The sequence below is a fragment of the Anas acuta genome, chromosome 2 (genome assembly GCF_963932015.1).
Source record: "Anas acuta chromosome 2, bAnaAcu1.1, whole genome shotgun sequence".
Classification (NCBI taxonomy): domain Eukaryota; kingdom Metazoa; phylum Chordata; class Aves; order Anseriformes; family Anatidae; genus Anas; species Anas acuta.
Window position 1 is genome coordinate 107,800,482 of NC_088980.1, and position 24,918 is coordinate 107,825,399.

The following is a 24,918-nucleotide window of genomic DNA, read 5'->3' on the forward strand; positions in this document are numbered from 1 at the left end:
TCCTTTTGGCAAGAGTTCGCGCCCTATCATCCTCCTCCTGGCTGCTTCCCCTTCTCCTGCGGCCCTCCTTCATCCTCCCGACCGCCAGGCCCAGCTTGGTGGGTGGGAGCCATGAGAGGAAGAACAGAGTAGGACTTGTATCTGATGGCCCAGGGCTCCCAAAAGCTGCCAGAGGGGTTGAGATTTGGCTTCAGAGCAGGGGACAGGCAGGGATCTGCTCTCTTGGGCTGGGTCTGGAGATAGGAGGTGCAGGCGGTGCGAGAGGGGAGCCTCATGAAGGTAAGGAAAAGCAAAAGTGGGGACAGCGGTTCTCAAAGGGAGAGACACGTCTCCATGGGCAGCACGGAGAAGCAGCTTGTATCGTGAGGGTGCTAGGCTAAAAGTACTGCAGAAAGGGACAAGGTGATCTAAAAATGGCACTTTGGTTCCCTAGCTTTCTTCTGAGTAACATATAATTAAATCTGGGGGTTACTGCTTTTCTGTCCAAGTTTCAGCCTAGAAACTTTAAGAGAATATTGTGGAAGAAGAAGAAGAGGGCAGAGAATGTTACCTTTATGTTTGGTTTCCATTTTGTTCTGCTTTGTCCTGCAGCAGATTTAAAATACCTGTTATCCCTCTTCCCGCTTGAAAATCACTCAGATGTCCAAGTATCGATTATAGTCTTAGTATTTGGCACTCAGATTAAAATCTGACTAAAATTTTCAAGTGTTTAATCCAGTGTTGTCTGGGCCTTTGGGGTTTAAGCACTGCTACCAAGTCGCAATATTTTTATGGCCATACTTAATATGAAAGTTATCTGAAAGCACCATACAATTCACTTACTGAATACAGTTCTGCAGGGTTCATTTACTCCAGCTCATTGGGGAACTACAAGTCTGCTGAGAACTGCCTAAATACTGTTGAAAAAGTAGTTTCAGGACTTAGGAGTCTGAGTTTTGCTGAATTAATTAGCACTTGCTTCTGGGAGCAAGAGTTAGTTCAGATGCTCTGCTAATATGTGCAGTATATATATGAGCCAATATAATTTTACAGCTTGCAGCTCCTAAATTGCTGTCTGTAGCTGCTGTGTTTTGTTGACAAATGAGTTCTCATGAAGTCAGCTCCAGGATTTCTGAATCACTTAGGTATTTCTGAAAACTGTATCCTTGAAGACAATGATATTTCAATTAACATTTTTTAAGGAAGATGTGAAATGTCAGATTCCTGCAATAGCTGTAACTTGAAACTCCAGAAGGCATCATACAGAAATATTATGTATGTACCTTCTCAATTTTTAATCCTGATGAAGTCAAATTAAGTATCTAAGTGCTTTCCTGAATAGTATCTAAGCACATCGTTAAGCCCTTCAGTTAATTAGAGTCTTATGCTTTCCTTCTTTGAAAAAGAACATCGACCCTGTTGTTCTCTTGAGTGACAATTGAGTTCCTGGGATCATGAGTTGTGAGAACTGTAAGGCTTATTTCAGTGATGAATCAGGGTAGTATCTTTACTGAGTCTCTAAGCAAAGATCTTTAATGAACCTCCAGCAGACTAGAATTTGAAAAAGGAATATCAAGCAATATTCTCACTGGGACTATACAGAAAAAAATAAACTAAAATAAAAACCAATATATGGTTCCCCGAGATAAATGTGTTAATTTCATCAGGTATACTGGTTAAATGATTTAGGGGTGTTTACTGCTATATTTAAGATGGATTCAAGTTAATGCTAACTAGGACATAGAAATTAGCTGCAGTAGTACAAAACTTAAACGAAAATCCTCCTGGGGCTTGGGAAAAGTCTCTTTAAAAGAACAACAAGTGAAATTCCCACTTTATCAGTATTCAGATGGCTTTGGAAAGTCTGTTGCCACAGTGAAGGAAAGTGTTGTATGAATAAGGACAGATAAATTGGCAACCTGCACAATATTCATTGTTTGTGACATAGTCTGTGACGTAACCTCTTCTAGATAAGAGCCTTCAAAAATAGATTCTACTGTAATGGTAAACATGTCTGGAATAAAATAGCCAAGATAAAGCTTTTTTTTCTTCCTGGAATGTCAAGAAGTTGTGTGTTTTTTTGTTTGCTTTTCTGTTGGTTTATTTGTTTCTCATGAAAAGAGTTTTATTTTAGAGATGAAATTTCCAATTTTGTAGAAATAATAGTAAAATTTATTCTTTAACCAAATAAAATTCTCATGCCTTAATTATTACTATTTTTTTAATTTCTGTCTTGTACTGAAACTCCTTCATGTAACCCCCCCATGTAATGTACACCATTGGTAACAAATACCCCTGTAATTTTTATTTGCTTTGGAATTCGGATATCACTGGGGAAAAAAGAAATCTGACCACTTAAGTTATGTCACTTTGGTCTCTATCATTGTTAAGTTTAACAGGATCACTAGGAGGAGAAAACCTGAAAGAAATGTAGCTTTTTCTACCAATTTGTAGAAAATACTGTCAGCTGCTTCTGTGGCAGAGCATTAAGAAAAGAAAGACATCCAGGAATGGAGATGTAATGCATCTCTAATTCCTCTACAGAGGAAGTCCAACTAATGTTATATTTCAAGCTAATACATACCCCCACACGTATGTAGATCTTGGTGTTGACCAGAGTTAAATTCCATTTTAAAAGGAGATTTTGAATTGGTGATTTTTTATTTATTTTTATTTTTTTAAGATTTAAAAGCCCCAATTGCATATCCTATTATAGCAGTTTTAAAGCTTTTACGTTGTTATTATATAGGATTGACTGTGCAGACTGATTGCTATGAGACAATAAAAGGTAAATAGCTAAAATGTATCTCTCAGAAAGTGCAGTACCTTATCCATCAAGGCATAAACTTTCTTGTAGCCACCATAGGGTAGGGGATCGCCTGTGTGCTGGTGTAACTTTGTGCTTCCCTGCGGGGACCAGGTCTCAAGAGTCAAGCACCTGAGCTGTGTCATTCATCGGCTAAACACAGGCACTGCTGTGCTGAAAATTTTCCACACCAAGCCATAGCTAAGTTTTCTGCACTGTTTCACTGGGGAAAAATATACAGTAAATGCTCATATAAAATCATTTGTAGTTTAACTGGGGAAAAAGCCCGCTACCCGTGTTTTGTAGTTTCAATGAGTGTTTTAGTTCAGAAAAAACGAGATTTAACAGTATCTTCAAGGGAAGCATCTATGATTGTACTTAGATCTCCGACCTTCGGATTGCTGGACGGTATTTTTTACACGGAAGTAAAATAATTTAGGCTATATGTGGTTTGCACTAAGCGAGCTTTCAAAATGGGTGTATTGAACAAATGAGAAAAAGATGGTTACTTTGATTCAATAGAATAGGTTAGACACTACATTGTAAGCCTACTGTATATCTGTGGGATTCCTTTATTTTTTTCTTTTTCCTACCCTAGTTTTTGATAGATAAGGTAGATTTCTTGTGAGTTATCTCAGTTGAAACTCATAAAACCAGGAGTAAATTACTCCAGTAAGAGAATGGCTCTTGAGGCTAATATGCTCCTAAAATTACGGATACATCAAACAAGATTTCAGAGGGCTCTGTATAGTTGGGAGATTTAGTGTTGTAGGCGATCGTAGTGTTTTGTTTTCTGTATTGCAGGTCTGTGACACGCTATCAGACATTGGGTGTCTCTGGAAGTGGAAAGGAAAGAGATGGATGGCATTTGCCTGCACTGTTACTGCAGATACTAACGTAGGCGACACCTTGGCAGTAGTTCACACACCTGACAGTATTATGATGACAATTTGCCTTTGTCAGTGGTTGGGAAATTGGCAATCAGGCAGGTGGCAGTACTTTTTCCAGGGAATATTATGCAGGGAAAGTGTAATGATAGTTTTTAACTGAAAAGTAACTTATTGCTGAGGTAGTCCAAAGTTTTGGAGAGTATACGTAGGTATGATCATTAGCCAAACATTAACCCAGCAACCTCAAGCTGAAACAAAATTGAATTTCTATTAAAGTTACAAAGCTTGTGGTCTTCAGGCCCTGAGAAGCTTTTTATATTAACCTCTGTGTTTAACAAACCTTTCAGCCCGTCACTGGCAAGGGAGAAGCGTACCACCAGCACTTAACCCTGTTCTTGGAGATGGCCCTTTTCAATAAGGTCAACATGCATCATCAACCTATGTTCCCCCCCTTCTCCCCCCCCATACACACACATAGTTCTGTTATTTTTACTTCCCCAAAGCTTTTACCTGACAAGTAAGTAGTTTACCCTGGGAGCTCACCTGAAACATGTTAAAACTGATGTCAGTTTATCTCCTGGGTATTGTTTCCTGAATGCTGAATTGCATGGCTGAGTGGTTTACAAAAATAAAGACTAATATTGTTGTGCTGTAACAGAAGGAACGTGCTTATAAAAGACAGGCTTTCTGGGCTACAGCATTAATTGTTGGTGTGTGATGTTTAGTTTAACAGATATTTACCTCCACTAACAAAATAAACTGTCTCATGCTTTGAATGCCAAATTATAATAAAATAAAAGTTGATAGGTAAGGGGATCGTTGGAAAGCATGGTTTGGTGTTTTACTTGCTGCCCTTGCTGCATATGTTACCTGTCTGTAATGGGCTGGGGAGGAACAGACATGGGAAAACAGGGGGATGAGGGGATAGGAGTCTCACCAGAATAAATAGAAGAATATTTGTTGTACTTGCATGACTGTGCTTGGTGCTGGTAAAAGCACTGTACTTCTGTCTCTTGGTCTCAGCAGCCAGCTCTGCAAGTGTGTGTGTGTGTGTGTGTAGGAAACACCGTCCTATTTTCTTGCTAACAGAAGGAAAACGCGAAAACCTTCACACATACATTGACATTCTGCATGTGCCAAAAGAGGTAGTGGTCCCAGCTATTGTCTGAAGCTATTTTTTGTATGCACGTTGCATGCTGTGGTAAGTCTGTGGTTGGGAGCTGCGTGCTTTTTGGCCAGGTGCAGTTCTTTGAAGGGGAGGAGAGGATTTCTTCTTTGAGAGCACCTGGCCATGGGTGAAGCTGTTGAGGGAAGAACAGGGCAGGCAGTAATAGATGTGCTGACTGGAGAGCTTGCACTTGTGGAGGATTCTTAGAATAATGGGGAACAGACATAAAGACAGGCCAGAGATGAAAACGGGAGATTTTTCTATTGACCCAAGGGAGAACAAGTAGAGCTATTGAAAGTTGTCAGTGAGAAAAGTGGGCCTGGAGGAAAGGGTCCTTACTGCAGAGACACAGTTGGGCAGAAAAGTTATTTGTTTTCAAATGCCTGTGTTTTATCCCTTTCACCTGAAGAATGTAGGTTTTCAAACAGAAGAGAGCTTGTTCAAGTTTATCTTCTAATAAAACATAGCTGCTTCAAAGCCCGTTTGGTATTTTTTGGTGTGTTCACTTTAAAGACAAGGTGCAGACAGGTCTGACTCAAAGCTCTGGCATGTCTGAGATCCAGTCATAGCATAAAAGTTTTTTAAAAAAATGTTACAGCTGGTAGGAAGCATTAGGCCAGCTTTAAAGAAATCCAGTGTGTGGATTTTATAAATCAGTTTACAGCTTTTGCAGTTTCTAGCACAGTTCTCACTGCCTGTGGAAGCTGTTGCTGGAGCCATCAGAGCGTATCGTATCAGGCCAAACGTAGGACGAGCGATGTAACAGAAAGTAAAACAAACAAAAACGTTGTCCTGTGCCAAATTTCTCTCTTTGAAGCCCAATTGGAGCACAGTTCCTTAAAAACAAACAAACAAGCAGCACTCCTGCACAGTTTCATACCGTGGCTCGTTAGCTGCCAGAGTATTTTCTGAGTGACTGCGGCTGGCATGGAAAGTGGTGCGGCTGCTTGGAGACTTCGTTCCCCTCTGCCACTCCGAAACAAAAGGAGAGTTACCTTGTCAGTGGGTTTGCCTTATATTCAGGCAAGTTGGATTGCTTCCTGTTTAAAAAAATAAATAAAAATAAAATCAAATTGCTTTCATGAGTGGGATTGGAGTTCAGATGTTGTCCCTTTTTCCTGCCCTTCAGAAGGTTTTATACAAACCCTGTATTAACTTGCCTTCATTTATCATAAATCAGTGATCATAGATCGTAGAATGGTTTGGGCTGGAAGGGACCTCAAAGATCACCTGGTTCCAACCCCGTGCCATGAGCAGGAACACCTCCCACCAGACCAGGTTGCCCAAAGCCCCATCCAGCCTGGCCTTGAGCACCTCCAGGGATGGGGCAGCCACAGCTTCTCTGGGCAGCCTGTGCCAGTGCCTCACCACCCTCTAGGTGAAGAATTTCTACTAATCTCTAATCTAAATCTCCAATCTTTTAATTTAAAACCATTGCCCCTTGTCCTGTCATCATCTGATTGAGCAAAGAGTCCCTCTCCATCTTTTTTGTAAGCCCCCTTTAGGTACTGAAAGGCTGCAACAAGGTCACCCCAGAGCCTTCGCTTCTCCAGGCTGAACATCCCCAGCTTTCTCAGCCTTTCTTCGTAGGAGAGGTGCTCCGGCCCTTTGACCATCTTTGTGGCCCTCCTCTGGAATAAAACCCTCAAGTTTGAAGCTAGAGGAGCCTGTGATGTGCAGTAGTTAGAGGATCTTTAACTGCAAGTCACATTCGTTCAAACCTCTGAGTTCTTTTTTTTCTGAATACCATCCATCCAGCTGTAGGATAAAAATGTTGGCATCTTTTTTTTTTTCTTTTTTTTTTTTTTTTTCATAAACTATCACCAGTCTTCTGTCAAACATGGAGGGTGGAGGAAATGCTTTACAATGCATGGTTTCCCCTAGTTCGGATGTGTATGTTCAACGTCTTTGTTCTTATTCTGTTTGTGTACTTACTTCAAAGTGGGCTGGGGGGGCATCTACTGTGACAGCCCCTTCCTTTGGAAGGATCACCATTGTTGTCTAATTTTGGCTAATTGTAATAGAAAGTTTCATATGTCTACCTGCTCCGTCTGAAGAGTGCTCAGCCTGCATTGGCCTTTTTCAGTCCCAGGGAGATGCTGCTGGATAACCTTGCATTTTAAAAGTCTCCCTGGGTCTTGGTCTGTCTATCCTGGAGTTGTGAATTTTTTCTTGATACATTTTCCCTGATAAATCACATCCCCTTTTCCCTCACTTCATTTTATGTTCTTCACCTCTAACCTTCATGATTTTATTTGCAGGTAAACTCTGCACCAGGGGATATTTTTGATGGTGTCAGTTAGCACGCAGTGTACTCCAACATATGGATGCTTTGCCTCTTCTTACTTTGCTTTCTCTTTTTTTCTAAAATGCAATGATTAGTTCAGAAGTTGAATCTGAAACTTCTGACAGAATTCTGTCAGAATTTGTCCATACACAGTTATTTCCTGGAATGGCTCCTGAACTTTGTGTGTGTGGACTTTGTATACATTGCTTGCTTGTTGCAAAGAGGTAATATTAATCCTATAAGAAAAAGCCTCCAAAATATCAATATAGTGTTTGAAAATGTAGAAGAGTCATGAAGGAAACAGAACAAAGACTATAGAACAAATAGCAAAATTCATTAAATATTGAAAAGGGTTGGAAAAACAAACAGCGTTCTTCAGTAAGCAGCTCTTTCAGACGTTACTGGTTATTGGAAAAGTGACTGTAGAAATACATGACTCAGAAATATGTGATTTCATGTTTGTGTTTGATCAAAAGAATTTCGAACAAAATAATGGAAGATGTGTCTATGCATATTAGATGAGGAAGAATTGGAAGAAATTGAATTTGGTGAAAGAATTATAGGGCTTATTAGTTGTTCAGCTAAAATGAAGATGGCATTATGGGTAGAAGCAGATTGATCCACTTTTCAGATAGTGTGCAGGATTTATGCTGGAATGGTTTAACAGATTTTTTCAAGTGTGAGTAGTTGAAAACGTGGAAGAAACATCTAAAAAGTTGAGATGATTTTTTTATGATTGATAATTAATAATGGTTAAAATTATAACTTAAAATTTAATGTGGGTAAGTGATGCTCAAGAGAAGGCTTACAATGCAGCCGAGAAATGAATGTTTTGTAAGTTAATTAACAGAATTGATAGACATTAGTTGAGACACTGAAAGGAAGACTTTCGACTGGTGCGTTTTGGCACATGTGTTGCCAATTGAGGGTGCAGGTTGCACTGATATCTGTGTGGAGCTATCTATGGTGTGGTGTCTGGTAGTGACACATCCGAGCAGAAGTCCCTGGTTCTTCAGGTACTGTTGTTAGCCATGCTTTGAGAAGTTTCCCAAATTGCATCAACTCCAGAATTTCAAGTGTTACCTGAAAAGATACTTTCCTCTATCTGTAAACATAGTAAGTTGTAGGAAAAAAATACTGAAGAGCAAAACTCTTCTGTTTACTGGCTTTGGGAATTAAGAGTGCAAGGTTGCCTGTCATCAAATTCAGGTTTTCTGCTTCCCGCAGTACTTCCAAGATGATCCATACATATATATCTAAAGCATAATGAATAAAAGAACAGTTATGTTGACCGCTCTATCTGAAAGTGGTATGCTCGAGCCTTGCAATTTGTCTACAAATGCCCAGCAGTTCCAGCGTCTTGGGCAGTCATATCTAGCATAGGGCACTCACAGCAGCCGTGGTAGAAATGATACCATGGTGGTAGCCACCTGCAGTGAGTGACAGCTCTAGGGCTGGCTGGTGTTTAGGGAATGCTGTTTAGTCAATAAACAGTACCCTTTGTAACTACCTAATCAGAGCATTTTTGGTAATGGGGCATTTCGATACCTTTCAGCCTTACAGAGAAGCATTTCTGCACCTGAAGGTTGTTTTGTTAATAAGGTAATACACAGAATATCTGTGATTAAAATCAGAATTTCTGCTCTGCTTCATTTAGCACATTTTTCAAATACTGAGAGCCAAAATCATCAAACATTGATGCTTACATAAGTCAAACTCCAGTACTATTTTTCTTGTATTTATTATCGTATCAATGAAATCACAGTTCCTGGTTAGGTTCTGTATGTTACGGTCTGGAAGGAAAACTAATCATTTGTGCTCAACCATGTATAGGATTTGTGAAAAAATCAACAAAGTAACTTTCTTTGCTCAGTAGTCACTTTTTCTTCGTGCATGAAAAATGATACTGCATTCAATTTCATTGGATTTGACATTCCAGGTATAAAAAGTGTCTCTTAACAAGGTGATGTGACACAGTAAAAACTTGCAGAAGTGACTGGGAAATCTCTCTTGTGCCATTTCCATCATTTTTTGTAGAAGTGTATATTGCTTTTCCAGTTGTCAGATTTATTTATTTTTTTTAAACACATACTGGGATCTTTTTTTTTTTTTTTTTTTTTTTTGCTGTTCTTGTGTCACTCTATCTTTTGGGCATCTTCTTGTGTACAAAACCCTAATAAGATCTGTCATGATACTGTTTAATGCTGGGTAACTGCTGGAATAAACATTGTAGGATTTTCATTTTCCTCCGTGCTTGCCTCACAGAAAATTTCCTCTGATGTTAACGAGAATTACTGGGACATTCAATTGCCCGTTTACTCTGGACCAACTCTAGTTTGCATTGTCTTTCTCAAGTGTTGTATCTTCGAATTAATATTTCAGCATACCAAATATTTGCTGAATTACTGCTGGAACATTGTGCAGTGGGGAACTGTAAACAACGACAGTAACTGTAGCAAATCCACCAGTTTGTAGATTTAAACCCTCTAGGTAAAATGATGAAATATGGATGACTTAGCAACTCTGTGACTTTTAATACATGTGGATTAAAGAAGCCTGAATTTAATGGATGCCGAGGACCATCGGCTACCTTAGGTTTTATTTCAGTGTATCGTTTTGAACTATTAATTTAAATTTAGTGCCTAAACATGGAGCTAAGCACTACACCCAGGTAAATCCCTGTTAAACTTTCTGACTAAGGAAACTATCATCATCCACGTGTTTAAACATGAAAGTACATCTAGGGAAATAATTCAGTTTAAAAGGAATATATTTATGGTAGTATGTGCATTTACTATCTCTTCTTAGGAGTACTGCGTTGATTATAATTTTGTGTGTTTTCTTACTGAAATCTTGCTCTAGTTCCCATTCCCTTACAGGTAGCTGTTAGCTAGTTGATACACCAGTGAATACCTGAGTTTATTTTTTGCAGTGTGTTTGTCAGGTGCCCAAATGTGCAATAAGCAATGCTGGGGAACCGATCTACTCTCTGCTAATGCTCTCTAGCAAAGAAAGTATGTTGTGAGTTTTTTTCCTTTCAAGGCTGAGAACTCCTATTTTTTTCAGTCAAAATTAGGTGTTTAGGTATTTGCGTATGGAGTTTATCCACATGCTTTAGGTTTATATAACCATCTGGCATAGTATTATTTTAGCAATCAGTTTAACAGATGACAATAGTAAAAGTTGTAAGAGAAAATTTCTACATGACTTAACACTGAAGACGAGTTGATCTGAAAAAAAAAAAAAAACAAAAAAACGTAAGAAAGATTTTAATGGATTCGATTCACTTTTTTCTTTCCTTTGCAGACACTGTATGGTTTCAAGTAAAATGCATGTAATAGTTTCTGTCTAATGATTATGCCTTTTCGTTTTAAAGCATATTAATTAGTTTTTATTTCCTGTGCAGAGATCCATAGTTAAAAGTAGGTGTAGCAGCTAAGGTCTAAATTCTAATGCATTGCGCATCATGATTTTTGCCTTGATTTTACAGAATTTGCTCACACTTACACCTGATTATTTCATTGCATTTTTACCTCTGAAATTTGATCTCTATCAGAGTTCCCTTGAAGGGAAATATGAGTACTGCTGAAGAAAACAGGTAGAATTCCTTTGTGAGCTGGCCCCCTTTCATGGGCAAGGGCTAATGAAGGGTTAAGAAGCCAACTGGGGGCTTCCATGACATTTATTACCCTTGTTTTCTTTTGGATTAGCTTTAGTCAGACCCCCAGAACACTGGTAGCTTTCCTCTGACGTTTATATTTGCCCATGAACTGCAGGTTGGGTGTACCCGAGGCTTCTTGTGCCCATGCTGCACATCCAGCATGCTGTCTAGAGGCTATGTTTAGGCTTAGAGCAGAAGTTGCTATGTTTGAAGCAGCACGATTAGTACAGGTTACTTAATCAACTCATGCTAGATGGCTGAACGACCTAGATGACTGAATCTGAGTGAACGTGCTGTTGCAGATGTGCTGGAACAAAAGAAACTTCAGCTTCTGGAAGTGTTGGTTGGTGAGGCCCTTGTGACTGGGATTAAAGTGTCCCAAAAGAGCTGCCTGGTGGACTTTAGGGGCACTTTTGTGTGTCTCATTTCCTGAGATTCAGCCCGTAGTTCGGCGAAACAATTAAAAGGATGCATTTACGTCACTGTCTCCCACTCCATGCCTCATGAGCTAGGAAGAGCTTGCCAGGTACTTCCTAGCAGAAAAACTAAAACAGCGTATCTGAAAGATACACTGCAGCTTAATTTAGTTCTCTTAAAAGATTCTGTGTTCTTACAAAGGGGAAAGTAAGGTTTGTACTGTTCATTGTGACGTTCTTTCATACTTTTTGACTTTCAACAAGGGAGTTACAGATATATTCAGAATAGGCTGACCGTATTTCCTCTCTTAAGCTCCTGATAATTTGTCACATGGTTCAGTTGTGCAGTACGTACTACATAATTCAGGATGATAGAAGTTAAGTAGTTCTTAACAAGATACTTCTATCAAGCAGGTATAAAATTGGCTGGGTTATCAGGTAGATGTTTGTTTGAAATTTCAAGGTGGCTAAGAATGGATGCACTTTTCCCCACAGCGCTCTTAAGATACAAAAAGCTGGCCAATTAGTTTTTAATGAACTCATAAACATTGTTACCGTCGTCTTGATAGCAAACTGTAACTATTTCAAAGGTTCTGTATTTTAAGTTTAAATGAAGTAATTGAACAGCAGAGTATGTCCTAAATGATGGAAGGAATATTGTTTTTTTTCCTGCCTGCTTAAAGCAAAGATCCATGTGGCTAAATTTAAAATTTATTTGCTTTCTCTTTACACTCAAATATACTTTTGTGGCTTTTATTTTAAACCTTTTGTTGTGTTATGAAGATGGAGAAACGTGTTATTGATAATATAACAGGAGTAATTCTTATTCTAGCTGGCTGCCTATTCATTTTTCATCCTTCAGCATCCTAGTTAGTTATTGAGCAACACAGTCTAAAATTCCAGAACAGGGAGATTTTATACTTTGATCATCCCAAGACCATGCACAACTTCCGAACCATCCTACTAAAGAAAGGAGTGGAAAGACTGAGTACTGCTAACTTGGTTAGGCTTCTCTGCACACACCAAACTGAGGACAGGAGTCTTCTTGTTGTGTCTGTTGTGCCTAGTATGAGATTTTAATTGGAGAAGCAAGTTAGTGACTTTGGCTTACATTACTAATGCATGAGGAATTGTCCCAGTATGTTATATTGCCTTTTAGGTAATAATACATTCAGATTCCTTTGTATCACATTTCATTTAAGTTTTTGTCAACTTTAGAAACTCAATTATTTTGTCTGGATTGAAAATTAATGAGAAGTTATACTTGATAAATAATTTAAAATAGCTGCAAAACTGTATTATTGAATAATTAAACCTACTTAAGATAAAGGTGCAGTCTGGACTGAAGGTGTCGATACTTACATTCCATTTCTAGAAATTACTTAAGAGTTTGCATCCTATTCAAATTCCAGGGTATCATTGCACATCAAATTGAAAAACAAAAAAATTTGCTTTCTAGTAACTGCTTGAGAAATGTGTGTGCTTGTACTTTTATAAAAGCGTGTAGTTACGGATTTTTAGCATGCATCTATAACATATCCATTTTCTTTGGACTTTTACGAAAAATGCAGGCTTTAACATACCTTTTTATTTCTGTGTTTCATTGTGTTGCATTGAGAAGTCCTTGGTTGAAAGTAGACGTGTTTAATTTTATTTTCTTGTATGGTATCACAGTATATGCATTAGTGGAATTCTTTCCTTTGGCTTTGGGTTTTTTCATCACAGTGATATGAATGTCTTGAACATCACTTTGTATTATTCTAATGAAATGACTGTACTGTCATTCAGATTTGTAAATTGCACGTCTGTTGCATAAGTTGCTTATTTTGAAGGTACACTTCAATGAAGTGCATTAATAGGCACTAAAAAGTAGCACATAAGTTGACTGGATGCTCTTGTGAGGGTCGTTCAAGTGTTTATACCTTTATTTATACCTTTACTGGTTTTGAAGTTAGGATCCTACTGTAATATTCCCTCCATTCCTCCCCCTCTTTTTTGTCTCTATACAACTTTACAATTTGCTGGGTATTTTCTGTTCTTCCTTCTTTTCTCAGCTCTTGAGACCAAGAGATAATTAAGCGTCCACACTTCATTTTTAAAGGAAGTAGCTGGTGGTAAGCTGGAGAGTGGCTAAGGAATTGAGAACATTTCAGGCCACATCTCCATTAGCTACTGCCTCCCAGCATCTATGCACGTAGATTTGTCCTTGATTTCACTGGGACTCAGCATGGAGAAATGCTCAGGTAGTTTCCACCTGCAATTGATTTTCTCCTAACATCTGTAGATTCAGTGCAGTGAAGATCACTGCAGGGGGGCTTGTTGTTTTATTTTTCCTTCTTTTTCCATATGTAAAGTGAGGATTCTAATATTTACTAGCTTTGGAAAATTATCTTGAGATTCACAAAAGTAATTTGAGATTAAATACAAATTACTATTATATTAGCAGAAGCAAGGCAAAATGATCATTTGTTTAATGATGCTTTAATTGTGAGCTGTTGTAATAGGGAGAAGAAATTAAAATAATGAAAAAACTGAAACAGTGACTTTGTTTTGCAGGTTCTTTCATGTTGGTGAATACATCTGGGAGATTTGCAGGACAGAAAGCTCACCTCCTGCTGCCCCATCTAAAAGAAAATGACACACATTGTATTGATTTCCACTATTATGTTGCAAGCAAGAGTGGATCTAGCCCTGGCATTCTGAATGTATATGTGAAAGTTAATGATGGTCCTATTGGTAACCCAGTCTGGAACACATCTACCACTGGCACTTGGAACAGAGCAGAGCTGGCAATTAGCACTTTCTGGCCCCATTTTTATCAGGTATGATTCACTTTTTATGAATTTTTGTTCCTCATAGTAAGCACCTGCTCTTAATTACCATTTTGACTTTAAATCAAAATATGTTTCAGTGTGTTTTGTTGATCTTTATCTTAATTACATTTTTGCAGATGATGCTAAATGTTTTTACGTGAATATGGCTGTGTTTATATGTTTACATATATTTATAGAAGTGTATGAGATGTATGCACACACACACTTTAAACACAGATGAAATAATCAGATTGAAACAATACAGAAAATTTGCCATTGATTCCAGTCAATCACGTTGGTTTCTCTATAATAAATTCACTCATTCTTTCAGTTCATTAGGGATGCTGGAATTGAATGTCGATAGATTTTACTGCAGTAGAGTCTTCAAGTTTGATTTAGGTGAGCAATACTTGTTGCTTTAGAGCCGGCAGAGTCCTTTGAATCCTCAGTTTGAGTCGTCAGTTTGAATGCAATATCCATTTGTTCTGTCCAATACTAATCGTAAATAGAACAGTTACTATCATAGGAATGTGCTTGTGATTACATCCGAAAGATTTAGTGAGGGTTTCACTTGCCACTTCCTTAGAGTGCTGCTTCTCTGTAGGAAAGTTTAAAGATTATAGAGTTATTTACTGTTGTACAGTAGTAGTTCAACAGCTTTTCTCCTTCCCATGAAAATAGTGTCTACGTGAGCAAGTGATTTGCTGTAATAGGAACAGACCAAAGTTGTTGTTCAGGCTCCTGTCATCTTCACTTGCAGTGTGGAAAGCTTGGTTTGGATTTATTTTGGTCCCATGGGCTAAAATTTGTCACTATACTTCAGCTTTGAAGCTTTCTGGAGGAAAGCTATCCCAAAGACAGGGGTTCTTTCGCTGCAGACCTCCCTAGGAAGCACAATGTAGTCCTTCCATGGTGCTTTCTGTGTGTGTGTTATGCAGAGGGTGACAGCATCTTAATTCCTACATCGATGCCCTGACCACCAGCATCACATGTGGTAGAGTCCCACTTCTGATCCCATGTGCCATGAGTGACCAGGTGTTTGCTGCCCCATCCATATTTTTCAGAATTAGTTTGGCAGCATCCACTGGAAGATACTCTGTGGGGTGATAGTGAACTTTCTACTCTGTCTGCAGCAGCTGATCTGTGAAGATGTCTCAAGGGAACTGAAGCTCTTCCTTTCGAACCCTTTTTTTCCTCAAAGGAATAAAACAACACACAAGCTGAATTACTTTCTGGAGTCCTTTCCCCTGTGATTACTTCACCCACAATTGACCGTCTTGTCCTTGGAACATGGGATACCTGGCAGTGGGTGCAAAAAAGACCCAAAAGAGCATGCCGTTGAGTTGATCTCCTGTAGGATTGCACCACAACTTTGTCATTCTTGTGTAAAAATTCAGGATCCCTGAACAAAGTTACACATCCCTTTGTATAAGAGTGTGATTGCTCTCTGTCCTTACAGCCCATGATTCATACTGGTTGCTGGCTAACCAGCTTCAAGCTGGGCAGGTGCACTGCAGCGGTGACAGAGATCTATGAGTCTTCATTTCTTCTTGCTTCTGTCAATGTGTTCCTGGGTTGTGCAGGGAGAATTGACAGGGTACACATTCACACCCAATGCGGCTTTCTGCCCAAGACTCGATAGAGGGATACTGGCACCTTTTCCAGAAAAGCAAAGCTCAGGTTCTCCTTAGCGTTGTGGGAGAAACTGTGTACTACTTGCCTCTCTGGAGCATGAGGCCATATCCTAACCACAGAGTCCAAGCTTGGTTTAGCCACAGCTTCACTTCTCACAAGCTGAAAGGGCACCTTTCTGCAAGGTTGTGGGACCCATATTACGAATCTGATGCCAGTTTTGAGAAAGTCCTCCAGTGATGTCAAAGAGCCTTTCTGTCTTGAATGAAATGAGGAGTGGTCTGTGTTGTTAGCCTCAGTGGACAATAGGAGAGGAGCAGAGCATCCCACAGACAATTTCGTGGCTGACATGGGATGTAACTGGGTGCTTGGTAACATGGCATCTTCTGGGGGGATTTGTGAGCTTTCTGGGTGGTTCAGGAGAGTGTATGTTTTGCAGATGCTGAATGAACACATGACTGTGTCACTTATGCCTTCATCTGGATCATAAGTACTGGGTACTTCACTTGAGTCACAACAACCCCATGCAGTGCTACAGGCTAGGGGAGGAGTGACTGGAAAGTTGCCTGGGGGTATTGGTCGATAGCCAGTTGAATAAGCCATCAGTGTGCCCAGGTGGCCAAGAAGGCCAATGGCACCCTGGCTTGTATCAGAAGCAGAGTGGCCACCAGGGTCAGGGAAGTGATTATCCCTCTGTACTCAGCTCTGGTGAGGCTACACCTCAAATACTGTGTTCAGTTTTGGGTCCCTCACTACAAGAAGGACATTAAGGTGCTGGAGCATGTCCAGAAAAGGGCTACAAAGCTGAAATGTCTAGAGAGCAAGCCTTATGAGGAGCAGCTAAGGGAGCTGGGGTTGTTTAGTCTGGAGAAAAGGAGGCTCAGGGGAGACCTTATTGTTCCTTATTGTTCCTATAGTTACCTTGAAGAAGGCTATAGCAACGTGGGGATCGGGCTCTTCTCATAAGCAACCAGTGATAAGAGGAAATGGACTTAAGTTGCGCCAGGGGAGGTTTAAGTTGGATATTAGGAATTTTTCACTGAAAGGGTTGTGAAGGATTGGGACAGCCTGCCCAGGGAAGTAGTTGAGTCACCATCCCTGGAGGTCTTCAAAAAACGTTAGATATAGAGCTTAGTGACATGGTTTAATGGTGGACTTGGCAGTGCTAGGTTAAAGGTTGGACTAGATGGTCTTAGAGATCTTTTCCAACCTAAATGGTGATTCCAACCTATGATTCTATTATTCTAGAATGTCCCCACCAGGGTTTGGACTGAGTTAGTAGAGGAAATTCCAATGTAATTTCTTCTGAAAAGAATCTGGTTTGGGTGCAGCCAAACTGCTCTGTGAACAGTCAGTGAAAATAAAGAATGTGCTTCAAAGACTCACTGAAGCTCTGAACCAAAATGATAATGTGGACAGGGGATTTTTAAGAGAAGAAGCCCATACTTTGATTAGTAAATTTTAAGCTAAATTAAAATTTTGACAAAAAATATAGGAAGACCAAAGAGTTATAAATCTGTTGTTGGTAACAATAATAATAATCTGTGTCAGATTTCTAACAACATGATACATCTAACTGATATCTGAGGAATGGACATAGAAATAGGAAGATAACCTCACTAACCTACTTCCCCCTTGAGACCTGAACTCTGTATTGTTCACCTTTATTCATAGGTGAACCCTTATATGCTTGGATCAGGTACTCCAGTTTGATAAATTACCATGCATTAGCTGATATGTAATAGACACCTGAGTCTGTCAGTAATGGACTCCATGTACTTTCTTAACCTCTGAAAATATAGATATTTTGGCACAATCTGTACTTTGTTCACTGAGGAATATAGTAAGTCATTTTCTTTGCATTTGCTGCATATGGTCTGAAATTAGACCTGCTAAGGTATTGCAATTTAGCTGATGTGCCAAAATGTCTTATGTTATAGCAATATCTGTGGAGGCCCAAGGAATTAGTATAAAATAGTACAGCTTCACTGGTTTTGATGTAGATAAGATAATTTATTCTTGAGGAAGCTCTCAATTTCATAGCTTACGGTCAGTCACCTCTATTTTGGTTGCTTCTGTTCTCTCAGAAATCTCTAATGCAATTTTCTCACTCGCCCAGTGACACCTGCAATTTTTCATTGTTTCTCATAGAATCATATCCCAATATATCCCAGAATATCCCAGGCTGGAAGGGACCCACAAGGACCATTGAGTCCAACTCCTGGCTCCACACAGGGCCACCCAAAAACCAGGCCCTATGTCTGAGAGCGTTGTCCAAACGCTTCTTGAACTCCGGCAGGCTCAGTGCCATGACCATGTCCCTGGGGAGCCTGTCCCAGTGCCTGACCACCCTCTGGGTGCAGACCCTTTCCCTAACCCCCAGCCTGACCCTCCCCTGTCCCAGCTCCATGCCGTCCCCTCGGGTCCTGTCGCTGTCCCCAGAGAGCAGAGCTCAGAGCCTGCCCCTCCGCTCCCCTCGTGAGGGAGCTGCAGGCCGCCATGAGGCTTCCCCTCAGCCTGCTCTGCTCGGGGCTGAGCACACCAAGGGACCTCAGCTGCTCCTCATACATCTTCCTCTCCAGACCCTGCACCATCTTTATAGCCCTCCTTTGGACACTCTGTAGTTGTTTTATGTCCTTCTGACACTGTTTCACCCAAAACTGCACACAGCACTCAAGGTGAGGCTGAACCAGCACAGTGCAGAGCAGGACAGTCCCCTCCCTTGACCAGCTAGCAATGCTGTGCCTGATGCACCCCAGGACATGGTCAGCCCTCCTGGCTGCCAGGGCACGCTGCTGGCTTGTGTTCAGCTTGCTGTCGATTGGAACCCCCAGATCCCTTTCTGTGGGGCCACTCTCCAGCCTCTTGTCCCCCAGTCTGTACATACAGCCAGGGCTGCCCCATCCCAGGTGCAGAATCCAGCACTTGCTCTTCTGAACTCCTTTTATCTTTTTCCATGCTCTTTCTTCATCATGGAGTCTGTTTTGTGAGGAGGTGAGAAGTTATCTGCATCACCTGGGAGAAGAGCAGGAGGAGGAGATAGGATATATGTGAGCCTTGTGAGAACGTGTACAAGTTAGGTGGGAGCTCAGATTGCTTAATGTGCGGTGGGAGGAAGCAAAGGGCCCATCTGATATGTGTCTAGCACTGGTTCTGTTTCCTAAGCTTTTATTCTTTTGATTCCAAAATTCGGAGCTCTTTTGTCACAAAACCATGTGTTTTTCACATGAAATACAAAAACTACAAAAGTTTCTCCCAAGGATTATCTGCGGCTGGCTGACCTTATTGCACAAAACTAAGAACAGTCTGCTGAGAAGATTATTTAAGAAAAGATAGCATCCTTTTTAACTTTTCATATATGAAGGCTGGTAGTTTCCTAGAAGTAGTGTTCAGGAAAAGGCTCAGCTTTAGTAGATGAAGAGAGAAAACAATGTAGTTGTCTGTTTTGTTTTGTTGTGTTTTAAATTGCATATTCACATAGGCATCTGCATATTTGTGAATACTCTATAGTTCCAGTCCATTAATAGGACACCTACAAGGTGTCTAGCTGCAAATGAAACCAAAATGTACTAGAGACAAATTGCACGATAACATTCCAGAGTTGTAATATTTATGCAAGCTGGGATGCTTAAAAACACAATGGTGTTAGTCTGTTTTGCTGTTGATTCATGAAGAACATAGGCAAAATAACTCCCACTAATGGTAGCTGAATAGAAATTAGATTGTGTAGTGTGGAGTGAATTTTAATCCAACTTCTAAAGATTTATTTGTTTAAACCACATATTATTAACACATATATGCAAAGCATTCAAAAGATTTAATAATTAGTAGTGTTTTATTATTGTAACACCAGTTATCCAAGTTTGCTAATACCTTTCACATTGGGTTTCCATTTAGAATTGACTCTTTAGAAGTACAGTCTCTGAACAAAGACATTAATTTCTCTTAGTGTACACTTTTCTTTTTACTATGTAATTATTTGTGTAGGTTTCACCCCATATGAAAGCTGTACTATGTATATAAATCACAATGATAACCTGCATGTAGTAACACTAATTGTAGTCTAATTACTGCATATTTAAACTTAAATTGTGAAGTATTCTGCTGATTAAGATACATTAATTCCTTAATTAATAGTCTTCTAAGTGTTACTGCTTAACATCTATCTGCCTTTAACTTTAGGGTATGTCTACACTGCAGTCCAGCTCCCGATTACAGTATAGTTGCAGTAACACAGGTTCAAGCTGCTAAGCACCTTTTAAGGGTCAAAGATAATCAGCACAGCTTCTTCTTTTCTGCTGTGGCTCTTGGTCTCTGATCTGTTTGTTTCAAAGTAGCTTAGATTTTTCTAGAGGAGCTAGTCTTATTTTTGTCTTAGGGAAAGAGTTTATCATGCCATTTTAGATGGCCTGCAAACAAAGTAGGGCTTTGCTGTCAACCTGCTCCATACTGGAACAGAATTAAGATGTACATAGAAAAAGGGGATTAAATGCTATGTAGATGTCCATAAGTGGTGAGATGGTTTTTAGGTTCTTGGGGTCCAGTCTCAGTAGTTTAAGAGGCCCTAAAATTGATGGGTTTTGATAAAGTTAGTGCTGAAAAAATTACTCCTCTAATGAGGAGAGGGTGGGAGATTTTTGGTTTTGTTCACTTTAATGTTCTGATTTTTTTCCTTGTTTGAATCCTATAGTGAGAGAAGAAAAATGTTGATTTCAGAGTTATTTTCCCCTCTCTCTCTTTTTTTTTTTTCTTTCTTTCTTTCTGGTTACTTAATGATTCTCAGACCAATTTGTAGTGTTTGAAATATATTTTACACTTTTGAAGCATATCCAGTCTAAGAACCTTATAATATGTGAAATGCCACTGCAGAGTTGAGTTTGGTGGGAGACTTGTGTTTCCAGCTCCTAACCCTGCAAGCAGGCAATTTGGCACAGCACCATAGCAAGTTACACACTATCCCCCTATCACTTTTTATATTTTGAAGTACTTCTTTCGTAATTTGCTGGGAGTCAGTCATGGCAACACCAAGCTGAAACAAATCTTGAGAAAACAACAGATAAAACAAAAGACTGCAGTTTTAAAATCCAGAATTGGAACTGAAATTACTAAAAATAATTTCCAGTGGAATACACTACTCTATATGCTAGTACACCTTCTTTAACCATAATTTTCTCTTAAGCTGAAATTAGAAAATGGAGTAAGTGCCAGGAAGTAATTCCTGAATTCTTTTTCAGTAAGGACACAAGTTACAGTATACCACTTCACACTAAGATGCGATTTACCCTTTACCAGTTTGACACTTTCCCCTGTAAATTGGGAGTTTAGGGAATAAGCAGTAGATCCGACCTGCCTTTCAAATCTGGACTTAAACTTTCATTTCTTTCAGAACCTGCTTTATACAGGCTGTACTTGGAGTTCTGTTCATGCAACGTACTTCAGTCACCAGCTAGGACAAAGAATGAAGCTTCTTGAGCAGTGAAGGTCATGCGCATGTTCTCATGTGTTGCATGCGCTGCATTAAACTGCACGCCTACGGTTCTTGAACTGTGCTTTGAACTCAAAAGAAACTTTGAAATGCATATTGCCTTTTGAACCACTACTGGTCACAAATCTTAAATAGCTCTTCTTCACTGAGTTGTGTGATTGAGGAGTAGGTATTTTGAGAAAGATGAGTCAGGGCAGACCACATATCTACATTTAAAAAAAAAAAAACACAGCAATAAAAAAAGGTCCAAGAGTAAGCAGACGTGCTTTTTTGTCATATAAACAAGGACCTGGTAGTTTTTTCCCATCCCTGGTTCCTAAACCAAGAAAGCTTCCGTGCCTTCAGTAGAGAAATGTTCAACCACAACTGATTTAAAAACAAACAAGAAGAGCGAGATGTAATAAGCCTGAATATTACGAGCTTAGTTTTTAGTGCTGTTCACCCTTAAGAAGTTTCTGTGGAGTCTCAGGTTGGCAGCAGCCACCTAAATGTTTAATATGCTGAAGTGCTCTTTTGAGTGCTGAATGGTGGTTGTGTAGGAGTGATAGATGGGGGCACAAATGGCATACAATAAATTCCTAACCAGTGAGGCCTAACCACGTTGTAGGTGTGGCAACGTTGCTGAGAGCCCAAGTAAATAAGCTCTGAGAGCTTTGTGCATGGTCTGTGAAGGACCAGGTCAGAAATCTCCGTTGAGGTGGCTTTGAAGAAGCAGCTGTAGCTCCAGTAACAAAGGGGGCAGTCCTAGGACAGGTCCAAAAGGGGAGAGAGAAGTTGCTCAACCCTCAGGGCCACAAGACAATATAACCAATATGTCCAATATAACCAAGCAAAGGCACGCTGGGGGTAAAGCAGAGCAGGCAGCGAGGAGAAGGCAGCACGTCTCAGCCCAGTTCCCGGGGAGCAGAAAAGGAGCCTGACGTTGTGGAGCTTTCCCAACAGTCCTTCTTCTTCCTTGTTTTCACAAAGCACTATTTTAAGTCCTGTGAAGTAGAGAGTGTTTACATTAGGTTCAACCCACCTTTCGGCTAAAAGCATTGTGATTTTGCCACAAAAAAGGCAGGAATTTACGGAGCGATGTTTGTGTGCTAACAAAAACTATTTATTCCTATTGTTCTGGGGAGCGGGCAAGTTATCGCGAGTCGCACATTTTCAGAAGTAAGCGTGCACGTTCATGAGCAGCCCCTTTCCTTTGTTCCCGTGTAGAAGGGGGAAGCGGCAGGAACCGAGGAGCTAATTTTGCCCTTCGGTGGGGCAGGGAAGCGCCATGTTAGGCCGCGTCCCTGCATCCTGTTTGGCAGGCCTGGGTGTAAAACAGCTCCCAGGCCAGCACCCGGCCCCAGTTTTTCCTGAACAGACGGATTCGATGCTTTAACCAGTTGTTTCCTGCCTGATAAGATGACGGAATAATAAGGCTGAAGAATCAAAGGGGCTGCCCAGCCTGCTGGGATGTCGCCTTTATTTTGGCCAGTCTGTATTGTCCCCAGATGTTGCGGCAGCTGGGAGGAAATGCAGGGTTTGGTGTCTGAGGTATAAAGGCAAAACTCTGCTAAAAAGTGACTTTTTAAATGCGGTATGTCAGAGGACATGAAATAAGTCGCTGGGTTTTATTTCTAGGGAAATCATTAACAAAACCGATCTGGATCCGTGAATAGTCCTGACAACCATGACAGCTTTTCAGTGGAAAAATGAGTTACCAGGAGTGCCTCTAGGTCCAGTCCTGAGCACTCCCCTACAGCATGCAGTACCCTCGCTGAGGTTTCCAGAACCATGCCATCTGTAGCATCATATTACTTTTTTCACTGTAAAAGGGGAGCATGCTCATGTAAGCAGATTTTTTTTAGTCCATAATCTTAATTTATTAATTTACATAAAACAGAATAGTGGATTCAGATACAGAAGGTGATAGTATTTTACAGCATGTGAACAGATGGGAAATTATATTACTTGCGGTATGTGTCGCATTCTTGAATACATGAAGAAAAAGGCATGTCAGTGATGTCTTTTTGGCTATGGTATGTCACTGCTGGCTGTACTGTCTATTTCCATTTGCTAAAAAAAAGCATATTTTCTGTCAGAAAAGACCCAAACTTATGATCAGGTAGGTTGGTATCAGCTTGGGCATTGCCTGTAATGGAAGCCTGATTAAACTGACAATATTTCAACCTATATTATTTTCTTTGGAACTTGCCCTCTTCTGCGACAATAATTGTAATTTAATATCATGTCCAGTTGGCAGTTCCTTCATACATTGCCTGGCTTATTTGTCGTAATGACATTTTTGGTATGTCATCTAGAGATAAAGCAGAATATTTTAGATCACTCATTGAGTCATTCAATGTTGTCATAAGTATCAAGTCATAAGACTTAGTTATTTTGAGATTGTTGTTTCTGCCAGTGAACCAAAGGACCTGGTTTGTGTTCAGGATCTACAAGCTTTTTCCATGATTATATTGCAATAATGAAGTACTTAAAACTTATCAGAGAACCTGTAGCTAAGCTCCCCAGTTATGAATTGCAGAAATTATTTTGAGATCTTCTACTTAGGTATTTGGTTTTGTTGGAAGCCAGACAATTCTTTTTAAAAGGCCCTTATAATTAGCTTTGTAAAAAAAATATTAAATCCCCATTATCTTACTAATATTTTTAGCAGAAAACTTATGATTTAGCTGACTGCTTCAAAGGTGTGTATGTGCAAATACCTCCTTTACTTCTGTACAATTTAGCATATTTGAAAATGAAGAGCCTGAAAACAATCTGCAGCGATAGTAGACCTTTCAGGTGGCTTTGTGAAGATCTCCTTGTAGTGAGTTTCCCAAAAGAGACCAAACAAAACAAAAACAAACAAGCAAATGTTCTGTTTCAGTAAAAATTAGGCAGTTAGCTTAGTTAGTTTTTTCTTCTCGTTCTTCTTCTACTTTTTCTTCTCCTCTTTCTCATCCTCCTCCTTCTTCCTTTTTTTTTTTTTTTTTTTTTTTTCACAGAGGAAACTCAAAGCAACCAGGGAATGTAGGAGAGAAACAAAAAGATTTTTACACAGCTGTCCTGAGCCCTCTGGGTTTTTGTAGGCTGGTCTTTGCCTCCCCCCTTGGATTGAGCTTGCTTAGTGACATTCTTCGTGGCAGCACATTTCCCCTGGAATTTTTCCACTATTTCCGAGACCTGGCTGTCTACTCCCTGTTCTTCACTGCTGTGTTGTAACACCCCTAAATTAACTGCAGGTTCACAGCACTGTGCAGTAATTTTCATGCCCTAGAGTCTTTCAGACCTATGCTGTTGTGAGTAGTCTTGGTAGCTCCTCAAGAAATGGAACATTCTCCTCCTTCCTCCAAAGGCACCAGCATAACCATTTTCTTCAGTCTTGTGCTATCATTGACACTCAAGGTTACTTTGTGCAAGTCACCAATCTTTTCTGTATTTTTATTTCAAGGCTGCTAAGATGAGGGTAATAATGACTTTCATTTGATAGGCTTTTCCAGGTCTTCAAATTGAAGTTATTATTCAAAAAGTATGTTCTCTTACTTCTGCTTTCTTAGGTAGCTCCTCATACTGGTTCCACCAGAAGAATGTTCTCTGTAGGGAAGAGATACTTCGAAATTTTGAATGGTCTTGCTATGGATACTCTGCTGCACGCAAGGAGTCAAATACATAGCCTTGTCCACTCTGTTCCTCTGGGTTGGCAGTTATCAACTTCTGAGTGCCATCAGAGTGCCTTCAAGCATTTAGAAGGCCACAAGCGAGGGTTTGTGACTGAACAATCTGTTGTGCAGAACTTGTTTGT

At 39.9% G+C, this 24,918-nt stretch overlaps 1 protein-coding gene across 13 annotated transcripts in view; it reads left to right on the top strand.

Moving 5' to 3' along the window:
* The window catches only part of PTPRM (protein tyrosine phosphatase receptor type M), a 468,093-nt gene that overhangs the window by 133,292 nt on the left and 309,883 nt on the right, over positions 1-24,918 (top strand). For all 13 annotated transcript variants that reach the window (XM_068671589.1, XM_068671590.1, XM_068671592.1 and 10 more), the window contains exon 3: positions 13,764-14,029. In XM_068671589.1, the coding sequence (XP_068527690.1) occupies positions 13,764-14,029 (266 nt within the window). The remainder of the gene's footprint in view (positions 1-13,763; positions 14,030-24,918) is intronic.